Source organism: Vitis riparia, chromosome 3, assembly GCF_004353265.1.
Source record: "Vitis riparia cultivar Riparia Gloire de Montpellier isolate 1030 chromosome 3, EGFV_Vit.rip_1.0, whole genome shotgun sequence".
NCBI lineage: Eukaryota > Viridiplantae > Streptophyta > Magnoliopsida > Vitales > Vitaceae > Vitis > Vitis riparia.
Genome location: NC_048433.1, coordinates 17,852,462 through 17,869,846, shown reverse-complemented (window position 1 = coordinate 17,869,846; position 17,385 = coordinate 17,852,462). Strand labels below are relative to the sequence as shown.

The 17,385-nt window shown below is 34.1% G+C and overlaps 1 protein-coding gene across 2 annotated transcripts; it reads left to right on the top strand.

Annotated features, from left to right (window-relative positions):
• Positions 1-14,212: 14,212 nt before the first annotated feature.
• Positions 14,213-17,005, top strand: LOC117911728. Of its 2 annotated transcripts, XM_034826130.1 has the most exons (5): positions 14,213-14,361; positions 15,281-15,428; positions 16,028-16,116; positions 16,276-16,364; positions 16,443-16,463. In XM_034826130.1, the coding sequence occupies exons 1-4, from the start codon at positions 14,230-14,232 to the stop codon at positions 16,282-16,284; spliced, it is 378 nt and encodes a 125-aa protein (XP_034682021.1). In that variant the 5' UTR covers positions 14,213-14,229; the 3' UTR covers positions 16,285-16,364; positions 16,443-16,463. The 2 variants fall into 2 exon arrangements, 1 of the variants encoding a protein (XP_034682021.1); XR_004650903.1 differs by lacking the exons at positions 14,213-14,361; positions 15,281-15,428; positions 16,028-16,116; positions 16,276-16,364 and adding an exon at positions 16,658-17,005 and having other exon boundaries at positions 16,377-16,555.
• The last annotated feature ends 380 nt before the right edge of the window (positions 17,006-17,385 follow it).

The following is a 17,385-nucleotide window of genomic DNA, read 5'->3' as shown; positions in this document are numbered from 1 at the left end:
GTTTCAGGGTGGGGGTTCTTTTCATTTGGCATTGAGGATTGGAAAAATCTGGTCTTTTTCTATTATAACTTGATTAACAGTGCAGTGAAGTATCTAGTAATTTTTTAAACTTTCTAATGGATTAAGGTTTTGATGTCCTTTTTACTTGTTTTGATGCATTATTATTAGTCACCTGCATCTATTGAAATATTTGATACATTTGAGTGATCAGCATGGTTGAATGGTTGAATAATAATATACTATGATATTGATTTTCTAAATTGGAAAGATAGATCATTTTCTAAATCCATGTATTGCAGCTGGTTAGAGAATTTTTAGTTATATTATATCATAAATCATTTTTTCTTGTCTTTTTTGAAGGAGAGGGTTCGGATTGGATACAGTTGGGTGGGTTTTTTTAGAATTGAATATAGAATGTGGTTATTACCGTTAGGTAGACTATTTGAAAGATGATTAATTTGGTTAGTTTTTCTAAAAATGTAAGATGCCATGTACGCTTGCTTTCTTCCCAGCAATATGAGGATTTATATAGAAATCATGATTGGAATATTTCAGTCTTATATTATATAATAATCACTTGATCAACATTGCATGATAGTGTATGCTAATTGTATTATTATTATTATTATTATTATTATTATTATTATTATTATTATTATTCTCATAATAATTCAAAAGAAGAAAAATAATTTCTCGTGTTTTGTTTCACTATGTAAAATACAAAAAAAAAATCATATATAATTTAAATTAGCAAAAAACATATGCATTTTAAAATTATTTAATATTTAAAATAAGTAAAATAAAGTTTAAGTAATATGTAAAAATAATTAAATCAGTGGGCCTCTAGTTATAGCCCAGCCCATATACTATAGCTATTCTAAACTCCCAACGAAAGCCATGGTAACCTAGAAACTTGGGTTGGATCGGACTTATGATATTGTTGAGAAACAATAGCTATATTTGGTTCTTCAAAAGTATTTTTTAATAGGAAAGAGGGAAAAAAAATAAAAATTAATTAAAATTAATAATAAATTTATATATTTCAAAATTATTTAATCTTTACATATAAAAAATATATATGAAATAAATTTTAAATATGATATAAAAATAATTTATTAATTTTAAATCTAATGTTTATTTTTATGAGATTATATTTATTTTTATGAATTTAAACTTATTTAATAGATAAGGAGATTATATCTCAATTTACACCTCCAAGAACACATAAAGATATGGTAAATTTATCGTCATTTTAAGGTTATGCATTAGAAATTAGAGTTTCAACTAAATCACTTTAAATATACATTACGAATTGTGAACAGTTAGGAAATGAAGTATAAAACGCCTCAAAATATAGGGTGTGTAAAAAATAAAAAACATATAAATTAGAAACTTAGAACATAGGACATTTGTTTGTTAGTTATTATTATTTTGATGAACTAATGAACCAAAAATTTTCATATATATAGGAACACTTTTTTTCTAGAAAAATATATATTGTATGTGCATATATATATATGATGTACATATATATATATAGTACCTTCATGAAAAATAGGTGGAGAAAATAATTTTTTTTATCTTTGAATTCCCAAATATAATTTAAGAACTATTAATTAAACCATAGGTGATATAAAGACTACCCTTTTATCCTACCATGATCAAACCCAAAGTAAAATCAACCATTAGGAAAGACATGCAGAAGTAGTTGATTACTACTCAAAAAGTGCTATTTGATAGCTTTTAATTAATCCTTTTAAACACTTTTGAGTAGTAGTTAGTGTCTTTTAACCCAATTAGCATGTTAAGGCCCCTTGCAATCAATTCTAATCAAATTGTGTAAGTTTTGGTGTTTTTGTTAGTATTTTGATCACCAAAGCATTATGAGATTGAGGAGAGTTTTATGGAATCCTTGGAAAGCAATGGGAAGCTTAGAGGCATGAAGAACCAAAGCTTTGAAGTCCTTTGCCATAAGCAAATCCGGAATGCAAGGAGAAAAGCAAAGAGGAAAAAAACAGAGTGAAGAAAACAGAGGAAGCATTCTTGATGATAGTCACTGCAGCCACTTTTGGAGCACTTCCTGAAGTCCAAATTATGCATACAATATGTCATTTGAAAGCTTAGGAAGTCAACAATCCAATGCTTCAAACCGTGTGCAATTTGGAGTTGAAATGAGGAAGTTACAGCCTTTGGAAGACAACTGCTCCAAGCTGAAGGAAGGCTTTAGAAAAGTGCTGCGGAATCAGCACTTTTGTTGCGAGATATTTCGCAACACTTTTGCACAGTGCTATGGATTTCCCCTGAAGCTTCACGCCGCGATGGAAGCCAAACACCACAAAATGGAAGTCAACTTTGTGAAGGTGTTGAATCAGCTGCTTGCTATGAAGAAATTTCGCAGCCCCTCTTGTGCACCTGCGAAATTTCGCAGACCTCACTTGTCACCTGCGAAGTGGTCCTTAGTGCTTCCCGATATTTGTAACCGACACTTGGAGATATTTTTCATTAGATTTTTGTTGCCTAAATGCCTAAATTCTCCTTGTAAGTCACCAATGATAGGTTTCCTTAGTTTTTAAGCTAGGAATTTGGCAAAATATCAAGGTAATAGCTGTAAGTGTAATTTTGGTTTAAAGGGAGCCCGAGGAGCCTGTTCTGAGGGTGTGTTAGGTTGTTGAACCTTATGTAAAAGGAAGGAATATATTTTACAGAGCACTTGCTCTGCTTTTCAGATATATTTTTGTTTTCTCTTTCATTTTCATTTTCTTGCTAGCCAAACATTCTCTGAGATGTTTTCTCAGAGGATGAGAGGCTAGACTCTTTGTCTCTTGGAGCTAAGGTAACCGGGTAAGTTTCCTCATGCATAAATTGGAAGTTTTGTTGTTTTAGTTGTTAATGAAGAGAAAGTGTGTCCCGTGAATGGTTTCTAATGTTTTTAGTTAACTTAAAACTCCTTTAAATCACCTGGGCCAACACTTGGTAAGGCAAGTGATCTCCATCCATGGAGATTCACTAGTTTACCCCTTGCGAGCCTCTGGTAGGTGACTTGAAGGTAGGATTTTCTAGACTAGCCAACACTTGGTAAGCTTTTGGACTCCAAGGAGACATCCATTAGTTATCTCTTGCGAGCTTTTGACGGGTAATCCAAGGTTAAAGATCACCTTGAATGGCAAGTGCTAGGTGAGAAGTATGAGCCATTGCAAGGTGCATCAGTGAGAGAATTAAAGCTGAAATCCAATTGAGGGATACACTTGTGCAGCACCGGTTGGAGAAGGAACTATATGTTAATTCTCTAATGCGAGGAAAAGAAACAAGTGACCGGAATTCTCCTTTTTGTATGAGGAATCTGAGCCTAGTGATCTGAAACTCCAAGAAACACTTTTCTTTGTAAGTAAAATCAGCTATTGTTTTTGGTTAGCTTAAAACTTTTCCTTTTTCATTCAAGCATCTTTATGTTTTCCTTTAAAGCTAACCTTGAAATGAAAATGCACCAATTCAGCTTTGAATTAATATCATTTGTGAAGTGAAAACCCATCCCAGTGAACGATCCTAGAGCCACTATGCTATAGTAGCTTTGTCTTTGCTACCCTAGTATATGGTGTAATAGGTTATAAATTTTGTTGATTAATCCCTCAATCAAGGAGCACCAGCTGGACACGAATCAGCTGAGACACCAATTAGGCATGAATCAAATGGCGCCGTTGCCGGGGATGGTGCCACTTTGCAGTGATATGATCTTTTGAGAACACTTGTGATCTTCATCACAAGTTTGGTGACTTTTCTTTTCTTTTTACTAACTCTTTTTAATTGTCCTTTTTCTTTATTTGTGTTTTAGTTAACCTTTCAGCTAGTTTTAGTTAGTCTTAAGTTTTTGAATTGTTTTTCTTTTGTGTTCTCTGTTCTTAATTCACAAATTGCTAGTTGTGCATGCCATATTGAATACGAGATAGCAGAGGAAGCCATGAACTTCATGAGTTATATGGCTGAAGTTTCAAGAGAATGGGGTGAACCAAATGCTAGAGATATGGGAAGAATGATGTCTCAACCTAATGCTAAGGGTGAGATGTATATTTTAAATGATGGCATAGACATGAAGGCAGAGATTGCAGCTATGGAAAGGAGATTGGATGAGCTAGAAATGAAGAACATGCAAGAAGTGCAAGCCATCTCTCAGACACCATTGCAAGCTATGCCTTGTGCCATTTGTCTATCTTATGAGCACTTGGTGGAAAAGTGTCCTATCATTCCAACGGAGAGGGAAATGTTTGGTGATTGCAACACCTACAATTCCAATTGGAGGGACCATCCAACATTCTCTTGGAAACCACAGCCACCTCAGTACCAGCAACCTGCTCAAGTACCACAGCAAGCCTCAAACCTTGAACAAGCTATGATGAATCTTAACAAGGTCATGGAAGACTTTGTTGAAGCTAACAAATCCATCAATGCTCAGCTCAGTCAAAGAAATGACTGTGTAGAGAAAAAGATGGATGAAGTGCAAAATGATCTATCTCAGAAGATAGATAATCTCCAAGATTCAATCTCAAGGTTTGCCAACCTCAACACAGTGCAAGAGAAAGAAAACTCTCCTTCTCAACCTTATCAAAATTCCATGAGTATCCATGAAATGGAGGCTAAGGAGGGAGAATCCTCACAAAAGAATGAAGTCAAAGAAGTGATCACTCTGAGGAGTGGTAAAGAGGTTGATATGGCCACATTCAAACAAGAGCATGAAACAGAGAATGAAACAGAGAAAAAGAAGAGGGAGGAAATTAAAGGAAAGAGAAAGGGAATTGTTTCCGTTGCCATCATACTCAGCAAATCTCTAGTGAGAGATGCAAACTTCATATGGGATCCGGGCAAGCTAAATCAGGATCAAATTTTTTGATGGACTTAGTCTTTCTAAAGACTAACTAGTCCATAGCTTTTTGTTTTATTTATTACTTGTTTTAATTTTGATTTCAATGTTTTAATTTTGATTTCAATGCTTTAATTTTGATTTTAATGCTTTAATTCTAGTTTGTTTTGATGTAATATAGGTTTTTGGATGATCAAAATCAGGAGGAAATGCAAAGGAAGAAATCGGGAAGAAAACAGAGCAAAAACAGAGCAAAAACAGGGGAAAAACAGGGGTCTGCGAGATTTCGCAGCCTCTGCGAAATCGGCCTTTTGCTGCAAAACCGTTTCGCAACTCAATTGACTCCTCTGCGAAAGTTTTCGCAGCTGCGAAACCGATGTTTGGCACACGAGTGCCACTCGCAGCACAGGAGCCCCCATTTCGCAGCTGCGAAGTGGGCTGCGAAGCTCCAAAGCATGAAATCCTCCATTTCGCAGGGAAAGCTCCATTTGGAAGGGTGTTTCGCAGCTGCGAAACCACCTTTTGGCACACGAGTGCCACTCCGCAGCACAGGAACCCCAATTTCGCAGCTGCAAAGTGCTCTGCGAACCACTAAGGCGTAAAAAGCCCCAATTCCGCAGCGATTTCTCAGCAATTTCTCCATTCCGCGGGGTGTTTCGCAGCTGCGAAGCCACCTTTTGGCACACGAGTGCCATTCCGCGGTACAGTGACCCCAATTTCGCAGCTGCGAAGTGGGCTGCAAACCACCAAAGCATGAAAGATCCCATTTCCGCAGGGAAAACTCCATTTCGCAGAGGATTTCGAAGCTGCGAAGCCAACTTTTGGCACACGAGTGCCATTTTTGCAGCAAATTGACCCTTATTTCGCAGCTGCGAAACGGTTGGGAAGCATAAAAACTCCAAATTTCGCAGCCAAAGCCCAATTTCGCAGGGTATTTTTAAAAGCTACAAAATGGCTGCGAACGTAAAAACTTCCAATTTCGCAACCAAAGCTCCATTTTGCAGGGCACTTTTGGGCTGCAAAATCACCTCCAAGCTTCGAAATGGCTGCGAAATCACCTCTAAGCTTAGAAATGGCCTTCAAATTGCGAAATTGACTTGCAAAATGGAGGGAAGTTTGCAAAAACACCTTGCAAAGCTAAGGGAAGTTGCTAAAATGCCAACAGAGCCCCACACACCAGCTGAGTACCCTCTGGAACTCATGAACAGCCACCTTTCTCCATTTCAGCCATGGCCAAGAGAAGAGGAGAGCCTTGCGCACCTTGGGATCACACACATAAAGCCTTTCATTCCATTTCTTACCTCCTTAAAACCATCAGAGCCCATAGCTCCAGTTGAGAAGACTATGCCACCTAAGGAGACTACCAGAACAAAGGTCAAAGTGCTGATCCAACCCACTCAAGAGGCCACCACAGACGCATCAGCTCCACATGACTCTTCCATTACTTGATCATCTCTTTATTTATGTCTTTACATATTATATTAGTATACATAGCTCCATGTTATGATGCTTTATATTCTGGGATTGGAGGTATCCATTGATCATATCTTATGTTTTACTTTCTCAGAATCATACATAGACATCATTTTTTGTTTAAACTTGACATTTTTCTATTTCCTCTACTCACTAACTCTTATGTTTTCTTTGAAACATGTGGTTTCTCCTATACGACTCAGACTCCATGTCACTCAGGAGGTACCACTTCCTCCCTATTTTTTAATCGCTTTTGTCACATTGAGGACAATGTTCAGCTTGGTTGGGGGGAGAGTTGAGGAAGTAAGTATTGCTATTAATGCTAAGTTATTTTGGTAATTTAGTTGCTTTTTGCTAAATTTTTAAAATTTTTAAGTTTTTTATTCTACTCTCCATGGTTATTAAGGAAAAATTTTCAAAATGAAAAGGGAGAGATTGAATTTTTGTCTTTTTACTTGACTTAGAGTTTGTATTATGCTTACTAAAGTTGATGAATTGTTGAAACATCTATTGAATTCAACCTTAGTTCTTCCACTTTAAGCTTATCACACACTGTGCACACTAGGTTCCGATTATAAGATGAAAAACTATTTCCCTCTTGACTTAGGAAAATTTAGACTTGGTACCTTTGACCTCATTTAATAGTGTTGGGACACCTTGTAAAAGGCCAATGAGCCTTTGAAAAAAGTAAGAAAAAGAAAAATGTTTTACTTGCCTTGAAACCCGAGCAAGGTCTGAGGGGTATATGGTGAAAATCTTTAAAACCTGGTGCCCTAAGCCTTAATTGGTTGGGAATCACCGACCTCAATGCTCGTTACATGGGTGAATAGGTGGAGTTTAACATACTGTAGGTGCTTGGGTATTAAAAATTCATTCTCAAAAGTCCGGGGTGAAATCCGAGGAGTTAGTGGTTGAAAAATCCTTAAAACTTGATGCCCTAAACCTTGATTGGTTGGGAGTCATCGATGGACCCCCGTTACATGGACAATTTAGAAAAGAATACCTTTAAGCCTTGTACTCCTACAATGAAAAAAAAATTGTGAAAAAAAAAGAGGTGCGTTCTTAGCCTATTGGAGGTTGATTAGTTTGCTAAGGTTTGAAAAAAACTAGGTTGAGGGGAGAGATTAGTTCAACATACTATATTCGAAAGCTAATAAGTAACACTTAGATTTTTGTGGAAGAGTAAGGTTTGGACCTTTGGGAGTGGAAATTATTTTGAAGCTTAAATTTGCATAATGTCTACTCTTTATGAATTGTGACTAGGCAAATTATTTGATAGCTCCTATTGAAGTTTGAGTTTTATTTCTTTAATGTTCCATGTGAGAGTTAGATCATCATGCCACTTGAAAATTGTTTTTTGATCAGCATGATGTTGTAAATTATAGTATTGTTTTTGTTTTATTTTTCTCTCCTTCATTGCTAAGGGACTAGCAATATGTCGGTTGGGGGGAGTGATTACTACTCAAAAAGTGCTATTTGATAGCTTTTAATTAATCCTTTTAAACACTTTTGAGTAGTAGTTAGTGTCTTTTAACCCAATTAGCATGTTAAGGCCCCTTGCAATCAATTCTAATCAAATTGTGTAAGTTTTGGTGTTTTTGTTAGTATTTTGATCACCAAAGCATTATGAGATTGAGGAGAGTTTTATGGAATCCTTGGAAAGCAATGGGAAGCTTAGAGGCATGAAGAACCAAAGCTTTGAAGTCCTTTGCCATAAGCAAATCCGGAATGCAAGGAGAAAAGCAAAGAGGAAAAAAACAGAGTGAAGAAAACAGAGGAAGCATTCTTGATGACAGTCACTGCAGCCACTTTTGGAGCACTTCCTGAAGTCCAAATTATGCATACAATATGTCATTTGAAAGCTTAGGAAGTCAACAATCCAATGCTTCAAACCGTGTGCAATTTGGAGTTGAAATGAGGAAGTTACAGCCTTTGGAAGACAACTGCTCCAAGCTGAAGGAAGGCTTTAGAAAAGTGCTGCGGAATCAGCACTTTTGTTGCGAGATATTTCGCAACACTTTTGCACAGTGCTATGGATTTCCCCTGAAGCTTCACGCCGCGATGGAAGCCAAACACCACAAAATGGAAGTCAACTTTGTGAAGGTGTTGAATCAGCTGCTTGCTATGAAGAAATTTCGCAGCCCCTCTTGTGCACCTGCGAAATTTCGCAGACCTCACTTGTCACCTGCGAAGTGGTCCTTAGTGCTTCCCGATATTTGTAACCGACACTTGGAGATATTTTTCATTAGATTTTTGTTGCCTAAATGCCTAAATTCTCCTTGTAAGTCACCAATGATAGGTTTCCTTAGTTTTTAAGCTAGGAATTTGGCAAAATATCAAGGTAATAGCTGTAAGTGTAATTTTGGTTTAAAGGGAGCCCGAGGAGCTTGTTCTGAGGGTGTGTTAGGTTGTTGAACCTTATGTAAAAGGAAGGAATATATTTTACAGAGCACTTGCTCTGCTTTTCAGATATATTTTTGTTTTCTCTTTCATTTTCATTTTCTTGCTAGCCAAACATTCTCTGAGATGTTTTCTCAGAGGATGAGAGGCTAGACTCTTTGTCTCTTGGAGCTAAGGTAACCGGGTAAGTTTCCTCATGCATAAATTGGAAGTTTTGTTGTTTTAGTTGTTAATGAAGAGAAAGTGTGTCCCGTGAATGGTTTCTAATGTTTTTAGTTAACTTAAAACTCCTTTAAATCACCTGGGCCAACACTTGGTAAGGCAAGTGATCTCCATCCATGGAGATTCACTAGTTTACCCCTTGCGAGCCTCTGGTAGGTGACTTGAAGGTAGGATTTTCTAGACTAGCCAACACTTGGTAAGCTTTTGGACTCCAAGGAGACATCCATTAGTTATCTCTTGCGAGCTTTTGACGGGTAATCCAAGGTTAAAGATCACCTTGAATGGCAAGTGCTAGGTGAGAAGTATGAGCCATTGCAAGGTGCATCAGTGAGAGAATTAAAGCTGAAATCCAATTGAGGATACACTTGTGCAGCACCGGTTGGAGAAGGAACTATATGTTAATTCTCTAATGCGAGGAAAAGAAACAAGTGACCGGAATTCTCCTTTTTGTATGAGGAATCTGAGCCTAGTGATCTGAAACTCCAAGAAACACTTTTCTTTGTAAGTAAAATCAGCTATTGTTTTTGGTTAGCTTAAAACTTTTCCTTTTTCATTCAAGCATCTTTATGTTTTCCTTTAAAGCTAACCTTGAAATGAAAATGCACCAATTCAGCTTTGAATTAATATCATTTGTGAAGTGAAAACCCATCCCAGTGAACGATCCTAGAGCCACTATGCTATAGTAGCTTTGTCTTTGCTACCCTAGTATATGGTGTAATAGGTTATAAATTTTGTTGATTAATCCCTCAATCAAGGAGCACCAGCTGGACACGAATCAGCTGAGACACCAATTAGGCATGAATCAGTAGTAGTTTCACCCATGGGCATCTATCTTAACTCAGAAACAACCAAATATTATATAAGTTTCAGTAAAAATGATTTCCTACCTTGATTTTTTAAAATTGTTTTTAAAAAATTATTAATTTTTAAAGATAAGCCTTTCAAAGTTTATATTTTATGTTAAAATTATTGTTTTTTTTAAAAAAAAAAAAAAGCTTATTTAAATAATACCTTCAAGATTTTTTTTTTTTTAATTAGCATATGATGGTTGACTTTAATGAAATATTTACATTTTTAATTATTGTCAAAAGTAAAAAATAAAAAATAAAAATTTTAAAAGTGATACAAGTAAAATCTATTCTCAAATTTATATCTTTCTTTTTATGATTTAATTTATAAGTTGTGTCTTTTTTTTTTTATTTAAAATAAAGTAATTAGTTTTTAAAGTTTAAAGATAGTAAACTTATATAATATTTTTAATTAAATATGCTCTCAAATAATATCCTACTTCCAAATAATAATAATAATAAATAAATAAAAAAACAATATCAAACCTATTCTAGAAAAAGAATAGGAATATTTAGAAATTTTTTGTTTTGTACCCAAATTAGAAAATTATGAAATTTCCAAATACTTACAAGTTTGTGCATATTGAAAATTTGAAAATACTTATAACTTTGTACACTTTTCACAATTCAATTTTAAATCAAAATTATTGAAAAAAATAATAATACCAAAATATAATCTTGATTCCTGAAACTACTTGGGGTGTAATAAAGAGTTAGGATTTTAAGTCCAAATTTTAATTTTGTTCACACTTATGATTAGAATTTCTCATTTGGTATTTTATTTAGACTAATTTTTTAGAATGCATACTTGTTAGCCAATTCTGAGTTTTTAAGCATGTTTATTGTATTTTGTTTCATCTTATTCATACCTTACCCTTTCGTTACTTCATGATCTAAGATATGCATATGTTGCATCTATTATGAGGCCTTATCTATGATTTTATATTTTATTATTGTTATCTGTGAACTAACCCTCATTGATTTTATGCAATAGAAATATTAGTAATTCATTTCTATACATTATAGAATGTGTTAGTCTCATTGTGTGTTTTTATCTATTTATTTTCTAATATTATTTGTCATTAATTTTATCATTTACTCATTTTCATTTTAGAAAACCCTAGAAATCCTGTTCAAGTATCCTTGCTTGACAATTGTCTCTTTTATCATATACTAAAAACATATAAGTTGTAGAATTATGGATATGATTATTTATTGTGATCATATTCAAGTTTTCTACCTATATGTTTTGTATATGATTGGTAGAATTGTCTGCAAATGATGCTTGAATTGTCCATTTGGACAATTTGGAAATACATAATATTTATGAAATCCCACACCTATGTTTTAGCATATTGATAAATTTTGACAGTGATTCCCCTTGTTCTCTGGGTGCATATTTGGAGAAAGTGACATATTGTTAGCAGCTTAGTTAAGCTAATTAATAGTATGTTTATACCTTAGCCAATTCGTGTACTTGGAGAACTATGGGGAAATGCTGCCGAAATTTTATTAAAATGAAACTAAGCATGTTAGTGATTGATTCATAGGGATTATGTATTCCAAATGGGATAGGAACCACTACCAAATATAGGAATTTAGATGATAAAAAGCATATCACATTCATTATAAGTTGATATGAAGATTCATTGTTATGTGACTGAAGGGTTTAATTTGCGGAAGTACGAGAAAAATGGTAACAGATAAGAGTTGGATGCAGAAGTCAAGAGTAAGTAGTGAATATCATAAAGGAGTTTTGGAGCTCTTAGACTTTGCCTTTAGCAATGCACCTGGAAAAGAAATGCTCCCATGTCCTTGCATTCGTTGCAATAATTGTCTTATGTAGAAGTGAGAAATTATGTATGACCATTTGTTGGACAATGGGATAGCTAGAAATTATGTGCGATGGTTGATACATGGGGAATATGAGTTTTGCGAACCTACAAATACTAGCACTAATAAGTCTGATATGCATGATGAGATGCAAGAAATGTTAAATGATGCATTTGGAATGCCAATGCCAAATAAGGAATCTGAAAGAAGTTCACATGTGCATGAGGAGTTTGAAAAACCAAATGAGGATGCAAACAAATTTTATAATTTGTTAAGAGAAGCAGAGCAGGAACTATATCCAAGGTGTAAAAAATTCACAAAGTTGTCTTTTATCATAAGATTATTTCATATGAAGTGTCTTAATGGATGGTGCAATAAGTCCTTTACAATGTTGCTTGAATTGTTGAAGGATGCATTTCCTGAGAGTGAGAAATTGCCAAGCAACTATTATGAAGAAAAAAAAATACTTCGTGACCTTGGCCTTCATTATATCAAGATTGTTGCATGCCCCTTAGATTGCATGTTGTATTCAAAAGAGCATGCAAATGCAAATGAGTGTGTTGTTTGTGGTGTCTCTGGATGGAAATAAAGTGATGATCATTCTACAGATGAGTTCACTAATTCAGCAAAGAAAAAGAAAATTCCTGCTAAGGTCTTGCATTATTTTCCCTTAAAACCAAGGCTTCAAAGGTTATATATGTCATCTAAGACAGCTTCTCACATGAAATGGCATGTTGATGGTCGCATGGAAGGTGAGATTATGAGGCATCTAGTGGACTCTTTAGCTTGGAAAAACTTCGATAACGTACACCCTTCATTTGCACTAGAACCTCAAAATGTTAGGCTCAGTTTAGCAAATGATGGGTTCAATCCTTTTGGGAATATGTCAATTTCATACAGCATGTGGCCTGTGGTTCTTATTCCATATAACTTACCACCTTGGATATCTATGAAACAGACATTCTTCATGTTGTCACTACTTATTCCTAGTCCAACTGTACCTGGAAATGACATTGACATATACTTACAACCATTGATAGATGAGTTGAAAGACTTATGGGACCTTGGAGTTGAAACATATGATGCTTCAACAAAACAAAATTTTTGTATGCATGCAGCTATATTATGGACCATCAATGATTTTCCTGCATATGCAAATCTTTCAGGTTGGAGTACTAAAGGGAAATTTGCTTGTCCTATTTGTAATAAGGATTGTTCTACATTTCGATTACAAAACGGACAAAAATGGTGTTACATGGGTCATCGCCGATTTTTGCCAATTGATTATAGATTTCGACGTGATAAAAAGTCCTTTGATGGAAATGAAGACCATAGAGCAACACCTAAACAATTGTTTGAGGAAGATGTTCTACATCAATTAGATGGAATGGAACATATTACTTTAGGGAAGACATCAAAAAATAAGATGTTAGCAAAAAGAAAAAGAGAACATGTTGAACTTGAGCACAATTGGAAAAAAAAAACATTTTTTTTCCAATTTCCATATTGGAAAACCCTCATTTTGAGTCACAATTTGGATGTAATGCATATTGAAAAGAATATATGTGATAGTATAGTTGGCACCTTGTTGAGTATCGATGGTAAATCGAATGATAACTTCAATAGTCGTCTTGACTTGCAAGCTATGGGTATCAGAGATCAACTTCACCCCATACAAAGAGGGAATAGGTTTATATTGCATGTTGCATGCTATTCACTAACTTCAAATGAAAAAAAAATAATTCTATAAATTTTTGAAAGAGGTAAAGGTTCTAGATGGTTATGCTTTTAACATCTCTCGGTGTGTACAAGTGAATGAAAGAAAGATATTTGGGTTGAAGTCTCATGATTGTCATGTTCTCATGCAACAACTCCTTCCACTTGCAATTCGAGGAGTTCTACATAAGAATGTTTGTGTTGTTATAGTTGAACTATGTAGTTTCTTCAAACAGTTGTGTTCTAAAGTGTTAAAGACTGATCAATTAAAGCACCTTGAGAATGACATAATAGTCACACTTTGCAAATTAGAAAGAACATTTCCTCCATCATTCTTTGATGTTACAGTGCATTTACCTATTCATCTTACAAGTGAGGCAAAGGTCGCTGGACTAGTGCAATATCAATGGATGTATCCTATAGAGCGGTATGTTCTCATTCAATTAATCTTATGTATATTAGGTTTCGTGTAGTTCATGAAACAAATCTATCATGTTGTGGAATGACAGGTATTTACATACATTAAAGTCTTATGTCCGTAATAAGAGTTGTCCAGAAGGTTCTATTGTAGAGGGGTACATAGTAGAAGAATGTACAACCTTTTGTTCAAGATATTTGCATGATGTTGAAACGAAGCGTGACCGTGAAGAAAGAAATTATGTCATTGAAAATAACATAACAAATGGTGGAGGGTTAACCATTTTCAAATGCATGGGACGTACAATAGGAAAGTCAACATCTCGTGTTCTTAGCACAGAAAAATGGTCCCAAGCACATTTATATGTGTTGACTAATTGTGAGGAAGTGACATCATTTATTGAGTAAGACATTTATTTGAATAAAACTTTATACTAATTCTCATACAAAAATTTAATTTTGGTCTTTATGAGCATTATAATTAATTTTTTCTTTTTTATCAGAGAGCATAAGCAATCTATAAGGGTTAAGCCTCATATTCGTGCACGAGATGTAGATTTGATTCACACAAGAGAATTCATTTGTTGGTTTGAAGAACGTGTAAGTTCATTCACTACATAAATTGTTCTATTATCTAATACACATGTATGTATTAACATCTTATATTTGAATCTATAAATTATACAAATGCGACATGAAGGTCCAATTTATGAACACATTGTCTCATGGACCAAGTACATCAATTACATGTTATAGAGGATACATCATTAATGGGTTCAAATTTCACACAAGAGAACGAGAAAATGGAAAAAAAAAACTCAAAATAATGGAGTTGTTGTGACCGTAGAGGTATCAAGCTTTGCAAGTCCAAGAGATAAGAACCCAATTCCTGGTCATGTTTCTTACTATGGTGTGCTAACTGATGTAATTGAGTTACATTACCTTGATGGAAATACAGTTATTTTTTCCAAGTGTGATTGGTGGGATGTAATCAATAGTGGAAGGGGAATAAAGAAGGATGAATATGGGTTCACGTGTTTGAATTTTGAACGTACCATATGCACAGATGAACCGTTTGTGCTTACATCTCAAGCAAAACAAGTCTTCTATGTTCAAAATTCAAATGAGGAAAATTGGCACACCGTTATAGAGATACAAACTCGAGGGGTTTATGATATGAATCCAAAAGTATCTACTAATGATCCAAAGCCATGTCAACAGCTTATAACACTTCATAGTCAACGTGATGTGCATGAGTTGGTCGAGAATGATTTAATCAATTGGGATAGAAATGATATTGCAGGAGAAACTATCCAAACGGATGTTCTACTATCACGACAAGAAAACATTGTTGAAAGAGATAATGAATTCATTCATGATGATGATATAGATGATGTGTAGCTAATAATATTGGTAAATACATAAATATATACTTACCAGATATACAAATTGTAATTTATTTCATATTATTTGTGTAACTTATTTTGTATTACTTTTTCTAATTTACTTTATTATGTAGGAAATGTCACATCGAAGAGGAAGAGTACAAATAGTGTCTCCAGAAGATGAGTTGGACAATCTACAACAACTCTCAGACATACAACCTGCTGCAACTACTACTCCTAGTAGTTCTGATCCTTTTGATTCTTTAGATCCTTTTATTGTTGGTATGATTAAGAAGATTGTATTTAACTTTACATATGATAAATGTGTTTACATATGTTTAATTTCTTGAATGATAGGTTTTTAATGTTTAATTTTATATAAGATAAGTAAATTATGTTTCTTTTAATTTCATTATTACTCTTAATAGGTTCATCCTCTAGCAAAAAGAGGACACGTGGCCCAACACATAACTTAGATTTACTTAGTATGAAACCCGGGGAAAAAAAACTACAGGATTCAATACCAGAGGGCAAGTTGTTTATGATGGAAAATGGGAAAGATTGTCAAGCTATATGGGAACATTGGTGCGATCTCAACACAATGTACCCATCCAAGTTCAAGATTGGAATCATGTTAGTGAAAATGTGAAGGAAAAGATTTGGGCCTTAGTATTGGTATATGCTAGTTACTATTCAATCTAAATTGTAATGTTATTGTTTAAAAATGATACCTCTTATTTATACATGACATTTTAATACAATACAGGAAAAATATGAACTAGAAGAAACATGAAAGAGCTGCATTCTTCAATGTTGTGGAAATTTGTTTAGAAGCTATAGAAATAAAATGAAGGCCAAGTATTATAACCCTTATAATACAGATGAAGAGAGATTGTGCCATCGGCCTCCACACTTATCGGATGATGATTGGAGGTGGCTCATCCACTTTTGGGGTACACCTGAGGCCAAGGTAAAGATAATGATCTTTTCTTGATAATGTATCTTATGATACTCATATTCACATAAAATGATATTTATTATTTATATCTAACCTAATACTTCATGTATATAACTTTTATTATGTTTCTATTACCTATATAGGTGACTTGCTATTTTTTAATTGATGTAGGATATCTAAGAAAAAAACAAGGCAAATAGGGCAAAGCAAGTGATAAAGCATCGGGATAAAAAAGTTATGCTCAAATTCGATATGAACAGGTTGGAAATTTATTATTAATATGATTTGTTTGTACATAAATAATTCATCATAAATAACTCAATTGTTTTACTTGTAAGAATAAGCACAAAAGAAGGAGGATCGAAGTGAGCCCAATAGAATTGAGATGTTTGCCCTAACACACACAAGAAAATATGGGATGCTTGTTGATGATCATTCTAAGGAGATTATGGTAATTAAGTAAATAAATTTTATATACTTGTATTTCAATCATAGCCACATACTAAATTATTTTAAAGGTTTAACAATTTTTTTTTTTTTTTTATAATTCCAGGATCAATTTCAGCAATTACTATCCTAACCTGAGGGGACATCTTCTTCTACTTTTGCATCATCTGGAGCATCTACATCTGTAGCATCTACATATGTAGATGAGATATATACTCAAGTCATGGGTCCAGAAAGGCATGGTCGTGTTCGAGAGGGTATGGATTTGGTCCTACTCCTACCTCAGTTTTTGGTTCTACTAGTAGAAGACGATCAAGAGCTATTCTTTCAACACAACTTGAAAACGCCTAAGAGATGTTAATAGCTGCAGAACAAAAGTTTACAACTACAACTGAAGAACTCTCAAATGTGAAAGAAACATTTGAAGAGAGGTTGATAGAAGTTCAAAGGAAAACATGAGAAGAAGTGAAAGAAGAGTTTGAAGAAAAAATGATGGAAATGCAAAGAAAAATGCAAGCACAAATTCAAGAACAGATGATGCAAATAATGCAACAATTTTAGCAAAAACAGTAGAAATTTGAAGATTTTGCTACATCTTTATATGATAAATTCTCTTAACTTTTTTGAAGATTATGCTACTTATTTATATGATAGATTCTCCTAACTTTTTTTGCTTTCTATGACTATTATGTGATGTTGGGTTGGTTGATTTGTTATATTATGTTAGAATGAGAAACTAAATTTGAATATCTTTGTTCTCTGTTTGTTTGGTTTTTTTTTTTTTTAATTTAATGACTTATATTGATATATATAAGTTTTTAACTAGCTTGGGAT

Excerpts from the sequence above, each read along its gene's own strand:
- LOC117911728 (XM_034826130.1), top strand. The coding sequence starts at position 14,230 with ATGAGCATTATAATTAATTTTTTCTTTTTTATCAGAGAGCATAAGCAA. Across the intron at positions 14,362-15,280 it reads TTTGTTGGTTTGAAGAACGT|GAAATGTCACATCGAAGAGG; the intron begins GTAAGTTCATTC and ends TTTATTATGTAG. Across the intron at positions 15,429-16,027 it reads TTTAGATCCTTTTATTGTTG|ATGAAGAGAGATTGTGCCAT; the intron begins GTATGATTAAGA and ends CTTATAATACAG.